Source organism: Rhincodon typus, chromosome 40 (genome assembly GCF_021869965.1).
Source record: "Rhincodon typus isolate 14 chromosome 40, sRhiTyp1.1, whole genome shotgun sequence".
Lineage (NCBI taxonomy): Eukaryota > Metazoa > Chordata > Chondrichthyes > Orectolobiformes > Rhincodontidae > Rhincodon > Rhincodon typus.
The window spans coordinates 9,855,319-9,876,488 of NC_063371.1; the positions used below are offsets into that span (position 1 = coordinate 9,855,319).

Below are 21,170 nucleotides of genomic sequence, written 5' to 3' on the forward strand. Positions count from 1 at the left end.
AATGCTGGCAAATAAGACTTGGTTAGTGTGGGATATCTGGTTGGTATGGTTGAGTTGGACCGAAGGGTCTGTTTCAATGCTGTATATCTCTATGACTCTATTGTTCTGTATCCTTCTGGCTGAACAAACACAGTGCAGACAAACACAAAAAAATGCTGGAGTACATCAGCAGGGCTAGCAACATCTGTGGAGAAAGAAACAGAATTAACGTTTTGAGTCCAGTATGACTTCTTCAGGACTGCATACACCTGTGCTAAGGTCAGAGTATGAAGGAAGCTGACTTTGCAAAATGACATAGATTACTGCATTGGCAAATATAAACGTACAACAACAATCCGCCATCCCCAAACTTTTTTTTATTCATTCACGGGAATGAATTGTTAACCACATTGCTGTGGGTCTGGAATCACATGTAGGTCAGACCAGGTAAGGATGGCAGTTTCTTTCCCCAAAGGACATCAGTGAACCAGACGGGCTTTTCACGACAATCGATTCATGGTCATCATTAGACTCTTAATTCCCCAGATTTTTATTTGGAATTCAAATTCCACCATCTGCTATGACAAGATTCCGACCAAGGTTTCCAGAACATTATCTGAGTCTCTGGATTAACAGTCCAGCAATAATACCATGCCTCCCCGTGGGATTGGACTGGGCCTTCAGCAGAGATAGAACTGCAGCGAGTGATACACAAATAGATACTGAGACAAAGAGATTTCAAAACAGAGAAATGGATGAAAACACAACACAAGATATATACACAACATGCCAGATATACATGCAAGTGTGCCTGTAACAACACCACACATATATATAAGATTATATTCACACAGGATGTTTAAGTCCTTGAGAAACTTCAAAGTTTAATAACTTTGGATGTGCATATGATGGAAGCAAAACTAATTTGCATTAGAAAGGGTAATTCAATATGTTTTAACAGAATATAGTTAAAATTTCTCTGCTTCAACTTAACATTTGTGATGCATCGTTCAATCCAATTTTCCAAATCATTGAAAGTATTCTTCAGTTGCTGCTGAGTAATTTCATGAACACCAATAAGCATTAACATTAAAATAACTATGAAACATACTGTCCAAAATCTGCTTTCGTCCTACATACATATTGCAGCACATCTCTTCATTCAACACGCATACCAGCAAATTGTACACACAAACAAAATAATACAACTCTTGTTTATCTTTTTCTTGTAAATGTCAGACTGTCCTCATCAAATCACTTCAGATCACCAAACCTTTCAATCTCTCACTCTTTTAAGTGATGCACTGTATCTGACCTGAGGTTCAACAATAAAACTATTTTCCGCCATATCACACAGAGATTCACTGGAGGCTGGCTATGTCTGGATGTCTTGGCAGCATGATGATCCCCCACCATCATGCCGCAGGCACAGTTGAGGCAGCGGGGATAATTTTTTTTTTGAAAACCTATTTCAGTAACTCTGCTGGAGCTGGGCCAGAGGGACCCAGAATGAATGCAAATATGCAAATCTGGCCATTGCACGCAATCAATAAGCTGATCCAAACTTACCTCCCACTTTCCTGTCAGTGTCTGTCTCTTCAGCTTTATGCTCCAGTGCTCTGAACATACCATTGCGCAGTGAGGAATAGTCAGAGCAATCGGGCTGGACAAGGCCAGACCTGGTGGCCCACAGGTCACCTCGGGACTCAAGATTACCTCGGCTCCTTCAGGCTGCAGGCTTGAAAGAGAAAAAAGACAAAAGAAATCGCAATTACAACATTGATTTACCAAGGCCTGGTTTAAGGTTAACCAGAACACTGCAGAGCAGCAGTAGGACCATATTACAAAAACAGTGTGACAATTAACATGTCTGCACAGAATATATCCCTACTATATTAGCACACACGTTCACTGATCTGTTCCACTAAGATAATGCCTTGATAATATCATGGACAAAAGGAGATTTGATGAATGTTTTAAATATTTGGACTTACAGGTTTCTGCTACCAGTTGAGGACATCAAGGTTACTGTGTGCAGTTGGCAGACAGGTCACTGAGTAAAATTCTCCAGTTGCAATCTATCTGGTAACAACAGAGCTCCTTGAAGGAGTATGAAAAGTTCATCTCATGACATGGAATTTGAAGAGGTTTCAAAAAGAGAGCTGTGACTTATAAATTAAACATTGCCCTCTCTCGAAGCTTGACTGAGCTCTCTGCAGAGCTGCTGACGTAATATTCTGGATCTCCTCCGTAACTAAAGTACTAAACCCATGAAAAACAGTCATCAACACTACTTTCACTGTTGCTCATGGCAATTTAGCCTCTGCTGCCACTTATTCTGGTGCACATGCCTCAGACTAAATGATGATCCCGATGTGTGTCCAACTCACGGCTCCTCCAATCACAGGCTGCATGTCTATTACGAACGTTGAAGAGAAACAGCCTCTGACATGAATAGCACCTCCTCACAGACTCTCGGACTTTTAATTCCTGCATTTGGAAGTGCAGCCATGGGCCAGTTAGGCCTCTTTGAGGGACATCTGTTGAACAAGCCTGATTGAGGTTAAGTGGAATGAGCAGGGGGTTTGAACCAACAACCTTCCGATTCAGGAACGAAGAAAACTATGAGCTGAACAAAACTCGGACGTTAAACCAGGAGGCCCAGATGATGACTCATTGACTTTAAGTGTCTATGAGCCATGTCAATCCAATTTGTCCTGAGTGACTTGCTTGTCCAATTTAAATTTCATGAGTCTGTATCGGTTTGGACTGTCGCCATCACTGTTACCATACAGGTTGATAATACCTGATTCTGAACACTGTGAGTCATTTCATATCAGTATGTGAATTTTAACTTTATACATAAACAGGCTTAGGTTAACAGTACAAAAACTAAAATTGCTGGAAAAACTCAGCAGGTTTGGCAGCATATGAGAAGTCAGAGTTAACATTTGGGGTCCAGTGACCATTCTTTAGTTCTGTAATTCAGTCCGGCAATTTCTGTTTTGTTTCTGATTTCCAGCATCCACGGTCCTTTCACTTCTTTTTTAATTAAGAGTAATCTAAAACAAAGATCAGCACCAAAAATCACACAGTAGTTCTCACATTCCCTTCCACTTCAACTATTCTATTAATAGCAATGAGGGAAGTATCGTTGACTGTTTCTGAACTATAGAAAATACATTGATCAAATTCTCTCATGGAATATAATGAAGAGTTTGTTTCTGATAACGTCTCAAATCCAAGGATATGGCCTGGAGCAGGACCATCTGTACAAAGCCAAACACATCACACTGTGGTCAAAATTCAGGAGATGTTATTATTTATAACAAGACAGGGAGCTATGCTTGCAATGCAAAGTGCATGAGATTTCTCTCTGCTTAAGAAAGGAAAATATAGCAAATGTGTACCCCTGTGGCAGCCTGACTAACTTCCCACGAATTGGAATACAAATGAGCATAGCCAGAAGAGCCATCTATCTTTAGACACCAGAGTTGACTTGGGATGCAGAAACATTTGATGGTACTGTATCGTTGCCATCAAGCCCTGAAGCTATCAAGCCCAGTTCTGAACCTTCATTTTCCGCTTTGTGTTTAATGTTCCAAACAATTGTCTTGCAAATAGACTGAGACCAATCTGATTGAAAGGCACTTCTAGTTTCTCCAGAAGCAGGCAATGAATGCATTGAGACAAAGAGACACAGGGACAAAGAATGCATTGTGTATACATTGCCCAGTCCCAGTTAGACACAGGGTCATCCTGAGGAAGAATGTGGCATCTTGCCCGTAAGGGGCCCCTTTCTTTATATATCACGTTCACAGATATACTTGATGTTCTTACTTAAAAAAAAGGACCACTAAATTTCGAGAGGTTCAAGGCATCAAGGCATATTGAGGGCAATGCAGCTTAGAAATCAAAGAATCAATACAAATTTACAGCATGGAAGGAGGCCACTTGGCCCCTCATGTGTTTGTGCTGGGAACGAGCAGCCACCCTGCTGAATCCCACTCTCTCACTCTTGCTTTGTAGCCTTGTAGATGATGGCACTTTACCAACTGTCTTTTGCAGTTTGAATTCTTGTGCTTATATATGCTTTTAGGCAGTGAGTACCTCCCTCTGTGAAAGCAATCTCCCCTTGAATTCCATCTAATCCTCGTAGCTTTTATCATAAACCTATTCCTCCAGCTACAGACCCCTCAACAAGTCTTTTATCCCCTCGATGTATATTCCTCAGCATTTCAGTAACCTTCAAAAGGTGACCTCAGTGAGCAACAGGACAAACAGCGCATTCTTGAGTACAATTTAACGATTGAGAAACAAACAGGGAATGGTTCAGACAGAGGTGAATCAGAGTTGGGAAATGAAACGTCAGGTCTGGTGCAGCAAGTGACCTGAACAGAGAGGAGAAAGTTTGGAGTAAAACAAAGAAGAAATGACAAAGAAAAAATAAACAAGTAAGCAAAAAGTTAGAATTAGATACTTTTAAAATCAACTCAATGAATTTGCAAGCTAAAGGAATAAAATTCCACAGATCTGGGCAGCAGAGACTAATATTGTTAAGTTTCAAGTTAGTAATAACATACATATACCGAAAATTGCTAAAGTTACCTCCTATTAATGAGTTTAATGGCAAGTTAATGTGGAACTTAGGCAACTTCATGAAAATAAACAAAGACTATCCACAGTCCAAAGATGTGCAGGTTAGTTGGATTGGCCATACCAAATTGCCCAGTGTCCAGGGATGTGCAGGCTGGGTGGATTAGACATGGGAAATGCAGGGATATGATAGGAGCGGGGGGAGGGGGGTGGTGGTGGGGGGGAGTCTGGGTGGGATAGCCTTCATACTGGCACTGTGGACTCGATGGGCTAAATGGCCTGCTTCCACATTGTCGGGATTCTACAAACTGCAGGTGCTGGAAATCTGAAATGAAAACAGAAGTTTCTGGAGAAGCTCAGCAGGTCTGGCAGCATCTGTGGAGACAGAAATAGAGTTAATGTTTCGAGCCTGAACAGTTCTGAAGAAGGGTCACTAGACTCGAAATGTCAACTCTGCTTTGTCTCTGCTGCCAGACCTGCTGAGCTTTTCCAAAACTTTCTGTTTCAACTTCATGAAAACCTTCGGAAAGTCACCTATGATGCCGTATTTGTGAAACTAACGAAGGAGTGGTTGAAATTATCCAGCATAGTAATGATGATTCATAATTCACTGGCTTTTAGAGTTCAAAAAACGTGAGGTGATCTTATTGAAACACTGAGATTCTGAAGGTGGTTGACAGGATAGATGCTATCAGAGAAGGTATGCTTCTGAAGAGCTTAAAGTTTAAATTATGCTGGCTCTATCCATTCTGATGGAGTCACAATCTGCGGGTGGAGTCAGGAAATTCCATTCCAGCTTCCAGTTGGAGCAGATGTATATGTATCAACTCCACAAGGTCTTATTAATTATGTTTGACTGAATGCTGTTGAACTTACTGCCATCATGCAACAAATCTTATTATCCAAGAACAGTGCCTCTTCTGCAGAGATACTATGGTGGTGTGTTCTTTTCAATTAATCACTAGATAGGCCCAAGACTAAGCAAAAGTGAAGGAGGATTGGTTGTTGACAATGACCTCATACAACCCTTACTCAGGTTTCTACATACTGGGAGAGGTGGCAAATCCCAAAATGTACCAGGAATGGTCATCTGGGATAACACCACAGATGCTGAGATCATGTTTCCTAGATGGAGAAATTAAACAAGCAGACATAAAGATAAGGGGTCACGCAATTTAGATGGAGATGAGGATGAACCTCTTCTCCCAGAAGGCCATTTATCTCTGGATTTTCTATCCAAGACCCTCATGGAGGCTGGGTCATTGATCATTCTCAAGGCTCATTTCATCAGTTCTTTGTTCCACAAGTGAGTTAAAGGGTATGAGGGAGTGGGCTAGTTGGGGGAGTGGAGTCGGGGGAATGTTACCAACAGAAAAGTGGAGGGAGGGTCAAAATCAGATAAGTGGTAGAAAGGCTATTTCCAGGAAAGATACAACATGCTTACAGAGAGATGTTGATAGGTTAAGAAAGTGGGCAATACGTTAGCAAAGGGACTATGTGACAATGCTGTCACTTTAAAATGGTTATTTTGCCCTGCGATGACAGAGATACCGAAACATCTAATGGAGTTAGCCTAAGTCAATAATTTAAAAGACCTTTAGGTTTTTTTTAGAAACAGTTGTGACAATGGAAGGGGAGTGGCCAGTTCTCCCAGATCAGGCTTTCTAGCTTTTTTAGCTGTAGCAGTTGGAAGTTGCTTGGGTCCCAAAATGGTTGCAAGCTTCAGTAAATGATTCCAAACTGTAACTTTCTCTGAAATCTCTCCTGATGTTGTTCCCTCCTGGATTGGGAAACTGCACATAAGAATCTGTGTCTGAATTTCGCTTTTTACCAAGGGGTGTGTTTATGGGATGTTACTATATGGAACAGTTAATTAGTAATAGGTACTGTATCTATTATTCGGTTAATTTTTCCACTAGTAAGTTATTCTAAATCCCTCTTTCTTCTGTTTGTATTTTAACTACAGTGTTCAAACAAATTGTGTTTTGCTTAACGTTGATTGGTTTGACCAGGTGCAACACATCTGGAGCGCCCACTTCACATCTACGTTTAAGAAGAAGTTAGAATCTAGCCTATCTTCTTAAAATATTTTGAGGGGGTCTGGACTGGTTCATAACAAGTATAATGTGGGAAAATATGAAGTAAGTCAATTTGGAAGGGAGAACAAAAGAACAGAGGATTATTTATATGAAGAAAAAAACTGCAGAAATCTGCAAGACAAAGGGACTTGGGGGTATGTGTGCCTGAAATACAGAAAGTTTGCACATAGGCAGAGCGTGTAATCAGGAAGGCTAATAGAACTTTGGCCCTTATTTCAAGGGGTTTGGATTATAAGAGTAGGGAAATCTTAATGTAATTTTACAAGGAGCTGGTGAGACCACATCTGGAGTACTGTGAGTAGTTTTAGCCCTCTTATTTAAGGAAAGCTATTATTTCATTGGAGGAAGCTCAGAGTAGGTTCACTACAATGATTCCCGGTATGGACGGATTGTCTTATGAGCAAAGGCTAAACAGTTAGGCCTCTACTCACTGGAGTTTAGAACAATGAGAAGTTATCTCATTGAAACATATAGAGTTCTTAAGGGGCTTGACAGAGTAAATGTTGAGAGGATGTTACCCCTCATGGGAGAGTCTGGGACTAGAAGGCATAGTCTCAGAATTAGAGGGCACCAATTTAAGACTGAGATGAGGATGAGAGTTTTTGGAACTCTTTGCCACATAGAGCTCTGGGGGGTAAAGTCGTTGTGTATATTTAAGACTGAGAGTCATAGCTTCTTCACCGGCAGAGAAATAAAGGATTCCAAGGAAAATGCAAGAAAGTGGACGAGAGGAATATCATATCAGCCCTGATCATATGGAATAGTGCACTAGGCTTGAGGGGCCAAATGGCCTACTCCTATTTCTTAGGGTTTAATGGCCTTACCTGCAGCAGGTTCCAGGGTCAATATAGCCTACTCCTGCTCATAATTTTAATGTTCTCTTCTGAGCAAGAATTTGCACTTATGCACTTATACAAACATGCGCATTGTTTAGACATGGTTTGGTTTTTGACAAAATCTGTTTTTTTTGCTGTACAGCAGGTCAGTGCAGAATGAACAGCAGATGGTATGAAAAATCTGTAAATGCTTTGGAAATGCATTCAATTGAATGATCATGCTTGAGCCTCAGGAACTACTGCAAATGCTGGTTTATGCTATTCGGTGCCTCTTAAATACATTGAAGTTGCGACAGAAATGAAAGTCGTTATTCTTGCAATTTGATAAATGCTAATTCCATACAACTTTGCTAAATACTTGCAGATGTGTGTGTTTAACTTGAGAAATAGATTCAAAGAATTTGCTGAAAATTAGAGACAGTAAAAAGGAAAACATTGAATTGTGTCTGATATATCTCAAAATGTTATCAGTTATATAATAGCACTGTAGTTATATTCCTGGAATAGTAGAAATCTGGAGGCTCTGAGTAAAGATAGTGACCATAAAATGAGTGGGTTGTGGTAAAAGTCATCTGCTGCACTGATGATCAATCAGGAAGGAAATTTGCTGTTATCACGCAGTCTAGCCTATACGTGACTCCAAACCCATGGCAATGTGGTTGACTCTTAAATGCACTCTGAAATGGCCCTGCAGTCTCTGTTGCATTCATGAAATGTCTCACATGCAACCTCTTTATGGCAATTAAGGATGTGCAATAAATGTTGATCTCATCAGCGATACCCACATTCTGTGAAGTGACAAATGAATATTGACTGCTGAGAAAGGGATTTCACTTAATAAACAAAGAAATTACACATGGCCATTCAACATCACGGTAGTGACTGCTAGGTCTCCAAGAAGCTGTCGCAATTTAATTTAGTTTGGAGTTTAAATTCATTCAATATGGACTACAGTGGTTCAAGAAGGCAGCTCATCATCACCTTCTCAAGGACAGCTAGAGGCAATCAACAAATGCTGGCCAGCCAGTGATACCCACATCCCAAGAGTGAATAAAACAAAAGTCTAGAATTGTAAAAATAGTTTTAAAATACCTCTGATCGGTGTAAGATCCCATCTGGTTCACTATCATCTTTTAAGGGCAGAAAACTGTTGTCCTTACCAGGTCCAATCTATCTGTGACTCCACACCCACAGTAATGTGGTTGATTCTTAACTGCTTTTAAGGGAAAATAGGCTGAGCAACAAATGCTTGCCTTTCCAGGGATGCCTATACACCACGAAAGAATAATGAAAATAAATACATTTATCTGACAATAAAGAACTGTTTGCCTTTTATTTTCCAGGGATACACCTAAAGGGAATGGAGGGATACTACAGGATGAAGGTGTTATGGGGAGCCATAGGATGTGACTTCGATCTAAAATAAGGAACCTGAGGCTGAATTGACATGGCATGATGAAGTGAACAGTGAGAACATGCTGTGACTGAGATTACATGCTTGCATCAGTCTGGTTATTAAGTATTTTACAACTCTGATATGTGTAGTCACTTGATTGCCTTCCTGTCTGGAATACAGACCTTAGATAACCAGCTCAAGCCTGCACTTTGTGTAATAAATCTACTGCTCCTTTTTTGCTGCTTGCAGCTTGCATAAATTGCCTTCAGGTCCCTACTAAAGATTTTCTATTTGCTATGAGTGTAGGAATGCACAAGCACATCCCAAATCATGAGTTTATGCGCCAATCTGGATAGGTTTTCCAAGATGTCTTCATTTAAATGTGCGAAATGGAGTCAAGTGGTCTCAAGCTTGGGGCAACAATGGGACTCCACAACACTGAACTGGTTTGTTTGGTAATGTGCTCTGCTCCCTGGAGCAATTATCATCTGTTTTTCTGAGTTCAGAAAATAAAGCCACCGTATTTGAACGCATTTAAGGTTGGGGTGGGAGGAAGTTCAAAGCAGACATGAGCTTTTTACACAGAGTGGTAGGAGTCTGGAACGCACTTGCCAGGGGTGGTGGTGGAGGCAAATATAACAGGGGCAGTTAAGGGGCTTTGAAATAAGCACATGAATATGCAAGGAATGGAGGGATATGGACCAATGGCAAGCAAAAGGGATTGGTTTCATTTGGAATCATGTTTGGCACAACACTGCGAGCCGAAGGGACCGTTCCTGTGCTGTACAGTTCTATGTTCTATATTATTTCAAGGAAAGATGCGAATTAAGAGTCCAAGGACAGTGGGCATCAAGCTAGACATGCAGCCTGTCAAACTTCCACACGGAACAACAGAAACTTGGTTCCTGACCTACTGAATTAATCCTCCTCAGGTAGCGCAATGATCAAAAAGAAGAGGAGTGGTGAGGCACCAACTTACAGGAAGGCAGGGACATTCATCGTCAACTTTTCAGACTTATTTATGGAGCAACGTGCTTAGTGCTCCTCTTCAGACTTGGATGAAGCACTTAGTTTGGCCCAGGGAGGTTTCAATGGGGCCCCATTTTATTTCATTCGGGCAGTGACAGAGAAACACGATCTTAACTGTGATCAATGAAGCTCTTTGTTCATAAATCTTCACCTTGTGAGATAACCACCTAGAGAGTTCATACTGCAGGCAAGAGGATTGAAGTGACAAGGCAGCATGGACCACAGGGCTCAGAACTTCCACTCTTCCTCATCCGCTATATTTTTATCTGCTTCGCAGATTATTTCACTGACAAGTCTGCAGGCTTTTAATTACTGTCCATGCTGTGACTGTCACTGTAGCAGTGTCAGAATAATTTGATATTTTGTAAACTGTAATTTGCCTATAAAATGACAGATCAACACATTGCTTTGAAAAATAATAACTCAGGGAAGACTTTGGTTCTTGGTTACTCACTTCCCGTTGGATTTCACTCTCTGCTAGTTGCAGGCCATAAAAAGAAAATAAAAAGCTCTGTGGGATTCAATAACCTTTCAAGGCTGAACATTTCCTCCATGTACTACATCTTCATTTCATCAGGATTGTCAACAAGTTAAAGAAAGCAGCTCACTTAAACAAGATTGCATGACTCCCAGCTCTGAGGCTCAACCTCAACATGTTTTACTTGTGGCACTCAAGTGCCCAATTGATTAAGACTTCAGGATACTTAATTTATCTGTCATTTGTACACATGAGATATGCATTTAGCATAATCTTGCTTCCTCACGCGTGTGTTTCTGTCCCCTTGCAGTCTCACAAGTCCAGTTTTTTGGTAATCAGACTCATTGTTGCATTAAAATTTCATGCCAAAAGTTTGCAAAGGCTAGGGCAGAGGGGGTGTCACCATAATTAAAGTTCAAGCAATGAAATTTATTCCTCCTTTGGTTTCAGGATGCTGTGTATTGAGGAAACTTTATGGTCACCATTTTAGGTTGGTATGCAATGACTGCGGACAGTTATGAAAATGTTCATACAGATGCCTCCAGCAATTGGAAAATTTGGTGCGATGCCTTTTGACTGGAAAACTGAACGTGTGTCAGATATCTTAACTTGCTTTTTATCCTCTGCGCTCTCAGGTGAACACAAAATATTCCACGGCACCACTGGAGCTCTTCTGGTTCTCTGACCAACATTCATCTTCTTCAACTAATATCGCTGGAACAGATTATTCATTTCACAGAAAAACACGGAATTACTTCAGAGAGGGGTCTGGACTGGTTTAGTCAGTAGTTCTCCTGTCTCTGATTCAAAAAGTCCAGGTATAACTCCCACTCCAGAAGTTGTGTACCACAGAAAAACCCAGCGACTGGTACAGACAGGACAGTATACACTGACTAAGGTTACCAGCCCCAATAAATGATGGTTTGCAGCAGGACGAGTACTTGGCCAAATCATGAAATACAAAAAAATACGGCTGCTGCGAAAAATGATCAACCGGAATTGTGATAATCCCACTAAATTCTGGAAAAGCATAAACAGAAAATACCCAGCAGGGCTGACAGTATCAATGGGGGGAGAAGCAGTGTTAACATTTCAGACCTGTGACCTTCCACTAGAATTAATCTCAGGAAAAGACACTGACCTTAAATGTTATCCCTCTTTATCTCTCTCCTTATTTCCAGAATTTTTTGATTTGTTTATTTCAGATCTTCATCATCCTTAGTATTTTGCTTTTGGTATCTGGTTAGTTTGAGACCTTACTGTGCATGAACTGGCTGCCACATTTTTCTATATATGAGAAAAGTGACTACACCTCAAAAGTACTTTACTGGGCTGTAAAGCGCTTTGGGAAATCATGAGATTATGAAAAGCACCGGTTACAGGTAAGCTTTTGTTTCAACGCCGAAGAAATGCAGTTTAAAGCCCTAAAAAACAGAAACAGAAATTGCTGGAAAAGGCTAGCACATCTGGCAGCATCTGTGGAGAGAAATCAGAGTGACCTTTCTTCAGTATATGTAATTTCTGTCAACAGCCTATGTTGGCAGAATACAACAGTCAGTAAGGCTTTGTTAAGAACTAGGTGAATCACCACGACAGATACACCCAATTTCAACATAATTAAAAATGCATTCATGTGTTATAATAATAATCTATAATTAGCTGATGTGAAGCTAATTATTTATAATAAATACCCTTAATAGTTCTGATATTTCAGTTGGAACATTCAACAGCAAAGTGCTAATGAAATGAAGCAATGTGAATATATAATTACTGTGTTTTACTCTTTTTCAAAAAAAACCATGCAATTAGATTCCAAAGCTCTAATTATTTACTATTAAAAAGTATTCTAGATAAAATGGCATAATTTCATGTTTTTTTTTCAGATGCCATGCCCACAAGTTAAATGTAAGATAAAGAAAGCTCATAACAACCAGACACTTCAATTAATTATTCAAGTTGTTTCCTTGTCTGTAAGCCAGCATACCATGACAGGTCTCCAAAATAAATCCACTTCATCACTTCAACTGACCCACTTAAATACGCCCCCTACTCCTGAATACATGGGATGCCACTCAGGCAGACTGCACCTTTCCCCATTTCAATAAACATACGAGTACAGAACATAAGAGTCACATTCATTTTTGATATATGTTACCCCTTACCTGTTTACGCCTTGATTGACTGCAATGTACATTTCCCAAGAATTTCCCTCTGGAATTGCCCCCAGTGGAACCAATAAACGGACTCCTAGTGATAAAAGGTCACCATTGGTATCACAGTATACATGACTGAAATGACAAATTTTGTAAATGCAATTGCCAGTGATATATGGGACTAGTGTTGGAAGATTAGAAATGGAATAATGAGACTACTTATTTGAAACAATGAATTATTCAAAGATGGAACACTTTACCATGAATAGCTAGAAAGAAACAGGTAATAACATTGATAAAGGAATTGAACATCCATTGCAAGTGAAGCTTCATAACGAGTAAGGGGGCAGAACGGCTCCAACTCACAGCAGTAAGCTCAAAAATGCAGTATCATAGTCATAGAAATGCACCACATGGAAGCAGACCCTTCAGTCCAACTCGTCCATATCGAGCAGATATCCAAAATTAATCCAGTCCCATTTGCCAGCATTTGGCCCATATCCCTCTAAATCCTTCCTGTTCATGTACTCATCCAAATGCTTTTTAAGTGTTGTAATTTTACCAGCCTCCACCACTTCTTCTGGCAGTTCATTCCATACATGCACCACCCTCTGTGTGAAAAAGTTGCCCCTTAGGTCCCTTTCAAATCTTTCCCCTCTCACCATAAACCTATGATCTCTAGTTTTGGACTTCCCTACCCTGGGAAGAAGACCTTGACTATGCTCATTATCACTGCCCCTCATGGTTTTATTAACATCGATAATGTCACCCCTCAGCTTCCAACACAGTGGTTTGGTCAGTTCTGGGTCGGGAACTTGTGCGCTGTTTAATGCAAAGATTTACAGGGAAGCTAACAAGCATTTAGGCCAACTATTTTCTTCTAACACCTGCCTGCAACCTGCATGCTTCCTTGCAGATTGTGGGCTAAAGAACAAATTATGTGTTTCCAGTCTGAGGCGCATTCAGAAATTTGGATTTGCTTTTTAGGCACCATGCAAGAAGGTACAATACATCCAGTCTCACGCATCCATTGACCAAGCACACACTGGAATGCAGACAGGGTTTGAACCAAGGCTTCAGGAAGTTACAGATTATTACAGAATGGTATGATTTATACCCCTTCAGGTCCTCAATGTGAATATGACCTCACATCTGCTCAAAGACAATCAGAAACTGTGACTGTTGAGCTCCAGTGAACTCTGGCAGCCACCGTATATTCATTACAGATCCTGTGCTCCTGGATTGTAAACTTAGCAAAATCATTTCAGCTCTGTAGCCAAATGATAAATCATATTATAAATGACTGTTTCACAATTTCACTGAGCCTTGAGCACAAAATAAATACTTTCCTGAACACTTCTGGTGTGCCCAGAAAAATAGCATGGATCATAGAAACTTGGGACCATAATGGAAAATAATAAAATACATGAAACTGAGAAACTTTCCCATGTTGGTGTGGGACCAACTTCTAAAGCAAAGGAATTTACCTCTATCTAAACATTCATATATTTTGTGAAAGGAAGGAAAATATGCACATGACTATGATATTGTCCCTTCTAAAGTCAAGGAATAAAGATTTAAGACTTTGTCAATAACTTTAATCACTGGTAAAATTGGAAGGCTGCAAATTGGCAAGATGAACCCCTCTGCTCACTGAGCTCCACAGGTGGACACTCATTAAGCTGTAGGGAGAATGCCGGTGTGCATTTTCCAAGTTTCTTGGATACAAAACAGTGAACAATTTTAGCAAAGATACAGCCTTGATTCAGTCATTACCAGGAAAGATCCCAACAATAAATCTGTTGCTTGCACAAAACAAGCATTAGATCCCCTGAATAGGTTATCTACAGGCACATGGTCTGTTGAAGGACCCAGCGACAAGATGAATCACTGATGAGGAAGACAACTAATGGTAGGTTTAATTGTGATTGAAGAAAAACTTTCTGTGGAGCCAAGAAGGGGAGTGCTCTTCCATCTTCCAGGCACAGGGAGGCAATGACCTAGTAGTATTATCACGAGACTGTTAATCCAGAGACCCAGATTCGAATCCCATCACGGCAGATGATGGAATTTGAATTCAATAAATATCTGGAATTAAGAATCTAACGATGACCGTGAATCCATTGCCGATTGCTGGAAAAACTCATCTGGTTCACTCATGTCCTTTAGGGAAGGAAACTGCCATCCTTACCTGGTCTGGCCTACGTGTGACTCCAGATCCACGGCAATGTGGTTGACTCTGAACTGCCCTCTGGGCAATTAGGGATGAGCAATAAATGCTGCCTAGCCAGCGATGTCCTCATCCTGTGAATGAATAAAGATTTTCCATTGTGCAGCACGGTGGTTCAGTGGTTAACACTGCTGCCTCGTGGCTATCAGGACTCAGGTTTGGTTCCAGCCTTGGTTGACTGTCTGTGTGGAGTTTGCACTTTCTCCTTGTATCTACGTGGGTTTCCTCTGGGTGCTCCGGTTTCCTCCCACAGTCCAAAGATGTGCAGGCTAAGTGGGTTAGCCATGGAAAATGCAGGGTTACAGGGATAGGGTAGGGGTTGGGTCTGGGTGGGATGCTCTTCGGAGGGGCGGTGTGGACTCATTGGGCCAAATGCTTCTATTGTATGACCTTAATATTCAAAGCCACTGTCTTTCTCATGCACTCCCCATGTCCCCTCTTCCCCCAGTCCAGATGCGATCCTTCCAAGAACTCAGCTGACAAACATTGAGCAAAGTGACTCACGCAAAAAGCAGACCAAGATCTTATGAATAACAGACCATTTTAAAGGTGGGAGATTCTGGGTGGAGTAACCCACTGTAGTCATAGTGATTACCTGGGCAGGTGAGAGGCTATGAATCCAGCAGTGAATAACTCAACTCAATAATTCAACTTAGACAGCCAGAGACTTTTTCCGAGAGTGGAGGTAGCTTTTACGAGGGGACACAGTTTTAAAGTGAAAGGAGGTAGGTATCGGGGAGACGTCAGAGGTAGGTTCTTTACTCAGAGAGTGGTCGGAGCGTGGAATGCATTGCCGGGGAGGGTAGTGGAGTCGGTCTCATTAGGGGCATTTAAGCGGCTATTAGACAGGCATATGGATGATATTATAAGGTAGCGGTGAAGGTTAGATAGACCTTAGGTTTAGGGTAAAAGATCAGCACAACATCGTGGGCCGAAGGGCCTGTACTGTGCTGTACTGTTCTATGTTCTAACTCCTGACTCCGCAAAGCCTGTCCACCACCTACAAGGATAAGTCAGGAGTATGATGGAACACAATCCATTTTCCTGGATGAATATAGCTCCAATAACATTCAAGAAACACAATGCGTTCAGGACACAACAGCTGACTTGTCTGATATCCCAACCACCACCTAAACATTTCTGTCCTCCAGCAATGTACAGTGGCAGTAGTGTACACCATCAGCATGGTTCCTTCAATAGTGCCTTCCAAACAGCTACATCTATCATCTAGAGAGACAATGGCAGCAAATGCACATGACCATCTCATAATTTTATAAACCTTTATAAGGTCACACTCAAGCCTCTGATGCTCCAGCGAAAATAGCCCCAGCCTATTCAGCCTCTCCTTATAGCTCGAACCCTCCAACCCTGTCAACTTCCTTGTAAATCTTTTCTGAACACTTTCGAGTTTCACAACATCCTTCCTGTAGCAGGGAAACCAGAATTGCACACAGTATTCTGATAGTGACCTAACCAATGTCCTTTACGGCCGCAACGTGACCTCCCAATTCCTATAGTCAATGCGCTGACCGATAAAGGCAAGCATACCAAATGCCTTCTTCATTATCCTAACTACCTGCAACTCCAAGGTCTCTTTGTTCAGCAACACTCCCTAGGACCTTACCATTAAGTGTATTAGTCCTGCTCTGATTTGACTTTCCAAAATGCAGCACTGCACATTTATCTAAATTAAACTCCATCTGCCACTCCTCGGCCCTTTGGCCCATCTGAACAAGAACCCGTTGTGCTCTGAGTTAACCTTCTTTGCTGTCCACTACATCTCCAATTTTGGTGTCATTTGCAAACATACTAACCAGACCTCCTATATTCACATCCAAATCATTTATATAAGTAATGAAAACCAGTGGACCTAGCAGCTATCCTTGCGGCACACTGCTAGTCACAGGTCTCCAATCTGAAAAGCAACTCTCCATCACCACTCTCTGTCTTCTACCTGTGAGCCAGTTCTGTATCCAAAAAGCCAGTTCTCCCTCAATTCCATGTGATCCAGCCTTGCTAATCAGTCTACCATGAGGACCTTGTCATGCGCCTTACTAAAGTCCATTTGGATCATACGCACCACTCTGCCCTCATCAATCCTCTCCATTACTTCTTCAAAAAACTCAAACAAGTTAGTGAGACATGATTTTGCACGCACAAAGCCATGTTGAATATCTCCAATCAATCCTTGCCTTTCCAAATACATGTAAATCCTGTCCTTCAGGATTCCCTCCAACAACCTGCCCACCACCGATGTCAGGCTCACCGGTCTATAGTTCCCTGGGTTTTCTTTACCACTTTTCTTAAATAGGGGTACCATGTTAGCCAACCTCCAGTCTTCCAGCATCTTGCCTGCGGCTATTGATGATACAGTGAGAGAATAAAATATAAGATTTTATCCTCCAATTTTAGGATATCCTCAATGCAAACACAGGCTGCACATGCAACATTCAGTTTGGGCCTGGAAATGAGCTCAGGCTAATCTCCACCCATGTTCATCTTTGTAAATAAGAAAACAAGTTTTCCATTCAGTTGTTCAGAATATTTCTGCTTTGACATTACTTATGTTTGTCAGCAATAGCTCAGTGGGAGAAATAGTTTGCACCTATTACCTTTATTAAAGCAGTTTTTGTTTGTTTTCCTTGCCAAACGCTCTGCTCCGCGAAGGAACTACTTCAGTGCAACAATCTGTCCCATGGACCGTTACATATTATTATGACTGAAAGGTGGTGCAGAGACATGTTTCTTGTCTGTGATGCGACACTGTATATCAAAAGCTGAACTCTTTCTTATCCCTCAGGATTGACGGCTTAGAAAAAGATCAATGCAGACCCATTTGTAGTCCAAGTCTGTGTTTCATGTTGTAGTTCAAATAAATCCTTTTAGGCTAAAATGTAGAATCGCAGCTTCATTGTGAGAGACTTGCTGCTTCTGAGGTAAATGTGAACTTGAGCAACTAGCTGGTCATTGTGGTGTAAGAGCCAAAGTGAAGTATTTCTCAAAGGTTCTCAGTGTTTCAGGTAACAGCCATGAAGGTTGTTTATTTACCATCTTATTTCTATTTTGTTGAAGAGCATATGTTTCACAAGTGCCTATTTGTTCCATTGATCCTCGAGTTCAATTAATATCATACTGGATGAGTGCAGCTCCAACAAAACTCAAGAAGCTTGACGACACCCAGGACAAAGCAGCCCGCTTGACTGGCACCAAATCCACAAATATCCACTCCCACTGATGCTCAGTAGCAGCAGTGTGTATAATCAACAAGATGCCCTGCAGAAATTCACCAAAGATCCTGAGACAGCAAGTTCCAAACCCACGACCACTACCATCTGGAAGGACAAAGACTGCAGACACATGGAACCACCACCCCCTGCAAGTTCACCTCCATGTCACTCAGCCATCCTGTTTTGGAAACATATCGGCATTCTTTCACCATCGTTGGGTCGAAACCATGGATATCCCTTCTGAAGAACATTGTTGATCTTCCTGCAGCAAATGGACTGTCATGGTTCAAGAAGGAAGCCCACCACCATCTTCTCAAAGGCAACTAGAGATGGGTAATAAATGCTGACCAGTCAATTATGTCCATGCCCATGAGCAAAGTTAAAAAAAAATTCTTTGGGATGCCAGTAGTTGAAATATCCTCTTAGAGAAAATTCAACTCTTCAGCACTTCAGCATGCTCAAGAATGGTCTGTGTTATGTGAAGTATTTTCTGATTAGAAGCCTACCTTAGCCAAAATGTATCAGTGCAAACATACACTTATACATGCAATCTTAAATGAAACAGAGATGCATCTCCTGCTGATTTTCCATTCCACAGCAAAACACCTCAGAGATAAGGAATTTACTGAATTACAGTTGTGGAAGTTTGATCCTGAACCACGAAAACAACAAAAATCATGAACAACCACAGGTTGTTATCTCAGTGCAACTGGAAATTTAACATATAACAGAACAGTATGACCATCCTCTCATCACAGCTGTGTGAGTTTACCCAGCACAGTTTTATACTCCACTGCAATTCCTGAAAAATAAAGTCTACTTTTAAAAGGTATAACAGTGAGCAGTAATGCACAAGGTGTCCAGGCACACAATGGGGGCTAAGACATAATTCGGCATTGCCAACTTGCCTTTGGGTGATTTTGCAATCTCACTACATGCTTATAGTGGAGTGGTAGAAGGGAATCAGGGTCAGGGGTGGGAGCAGAAAGAGAAATTGCTTGGTGATGCAGCCTTTTGTAAGGACAGAAATCTGGTCTGATGTCTGGTCAGAATAAACTTTCCTGCTATGCGTTGCAGCGACGTTTCAAACCTGCCTTTCTCTATTCAGAGGTGGAACTGTTGCACAGTACAAAGAGAGAAATCTAAAAGGACATTAACAACATTCAAGTGACAGGTGTTGTATATAAATGATAACAGTCAATAGTGATCGACATCAGTATTACTGTATAATGCAATCACTTGGAACAGCAACGGTTATTTCCGAGGTCATGATTCTTGCCATAATCAGAGATTGTCTGAAGAAGAAATATAAAACAGTCCTGGTGAGAACTCAGAAACTTTGCTCTGGTCAGTTTTTATAAAGTTGTGTTTCCAAATGCACCTATGACTTCACTTGGAATAGAATAATGAGAAGAAATGTTCCTATGTATTCACAATCTCACTCAAATAAAGCAAACCAAGGAAAGCATCTTGTTGATAACAAATTATCATCAATTTCACAAATAACCTAAACTGTTAGCTCATCAAGAAAGCTGAAATCCTGAAGAATTAGGAATCAGGACAACTCATTAAAATTCGCTGTTGCATTCATGTGCCATGTGCTTCGATGTCAAGACCAATGACACACAAGAAAGCTGATGAACAGATTACTTCAAATTGCACAGAAATATTGCCGAGCTAGAATTCTTGCTTCCAAACTGATTGTTTAGTTGATTTTCTGTCTGCCAAATTTAAGAGTAAATTTTACACAGGTGCAGCTCATCACAGGTGAATCGAGCAGTGGGGTGAGCTTTCAAAGTTATTTTTGCTCATTTTTCATGACTGGCAAGGACAACTTTTATTGACCCCTCTCCAGTCACCTATGAGAAGGTGGTAGTGACCAGCCTTCTTGCCCCGGTGCAGTCCAAATGCCATTTCGGAAACCTGCTTCATAGCATTCTGAATTGTTTGAGGTTTCTGCATTGGATTCACTGTTTTGTGTTTTCACTGAGTGAGAAGTCACCGTTCTCAGGAGGAGTCCACAAAATGATTTCTATTCTCATTTCAGGCCAGTGAAATGTTGCTAATTTCCACCTAAGGGCTGCAGCAATGTCTGAATCCCCAGGTAGGGTTCATGTCTTCAAACGTAAACAAATGATTAGTCCTTTTTGCAACCTGAATCTTATATGTGAGGGCTTATACCACATGCTAGAAACTCATCAATATCCATTCTTCTGGCTGCTGGCAAACATAATCTGTGGTGGAATCGCAGGAGTAAACTCTATTCTACACAAGGAGAGCATGTTGAAGTTTCTTTTGTTTTGGCTTAGCTTGCCAGTGTAGTTGCAGGAGCAATAATGAATTAATCTCATTCCGGCAGAAAACCCAGGAATAACAGAAAGATGGATGCAAAGCCAATTAAAGAGAGACTAGGAGAGGGTGATCAATAGTTTGATTAAAGAGGCAAATCTTAATAAGGGTTTAAAAGGAGAAAAGGGAGAAAAATTGGAAGAGCAATTGATCATTCAGTCCCACTCAATTTGCAGGTTAAAGGTTAATCCGCACCTCAACTTTAACTTCTTTATATAACCTGTTTTTCGAATCAACCTGTTCAGAGATGTTATTACACACCCCTGGAGCAGGTGGGACTTCAGCCTGGGCCTCACAGTTCAGGGGAAGGGACACTACTGATGCAGCACAACAGGACCCCAACCTCAACTTTACTGACCCACCTTGAAAAAATATTCCTTGATAGCCCAACCATTAAAAATCTGTCAACTGCAGTCTTCAAGGTTCCAGTAGACTCTTGATCAGAACCTTTTGGGGAAATAATTCCACATTCTCTTCACTCTTTGAGTGAAAAGATTTTTCCTCATCAAACTTCTGAGCAGCTTTGCTTTAATTTGTAGTTTATTCCACCTTATTCTTGATTCCCCAACAAAATAGCTTCTCTGCATATAATCTCCCAATTTCAGCATATTAAATGTACCAATTAAATCAACTCTCAATCATCTCAATTCAAGGGAACATAACACAAGTCTTCGCAATTTGTCCTCACAATTTAAGTGTTTAAGCTCTGGTGTTATTAAAAATGGAACTTCATTATGACAGCACAATATGTTTCAAAAACCTCCCGAAGATGAAACCTTGATGGCACCATATCTATTG

General features: G+C 41.0%; 1 protein-coding gene across 1 annotated transcript in view; it reads right to left on the reverse strand.

Annotated features, from left to right (window-relative positions):
- Positions 1–631: 631 nt before the first annotated feature.
- The window catches only part of LOC109911123 (netrin receptor UNC5D-like), a 408,959-nt gene continuing 388,420 nt past the window's right edge, over positions 632–21,170 (reverse strand). The window contains exons 11-13 of the mRNA XM_048618665.1: positions 12,576–12,660; positions 1,549–1,717; positions 632–674 (exon numbers count right to left, since the gene is read on the reverse strand). Of these exons, the coding sequence (XP_048474622.1) occupies positions 660–674; positions 1,549–1,717; positions 12,576–12,660 (269 nt within the window). The 3' untranslated portion in view covers positions 632–659. The remainder of the gene's footprint in view (positions 675–1,548; positions 1,718–12,575; positions 12,661–21,170) is intronic.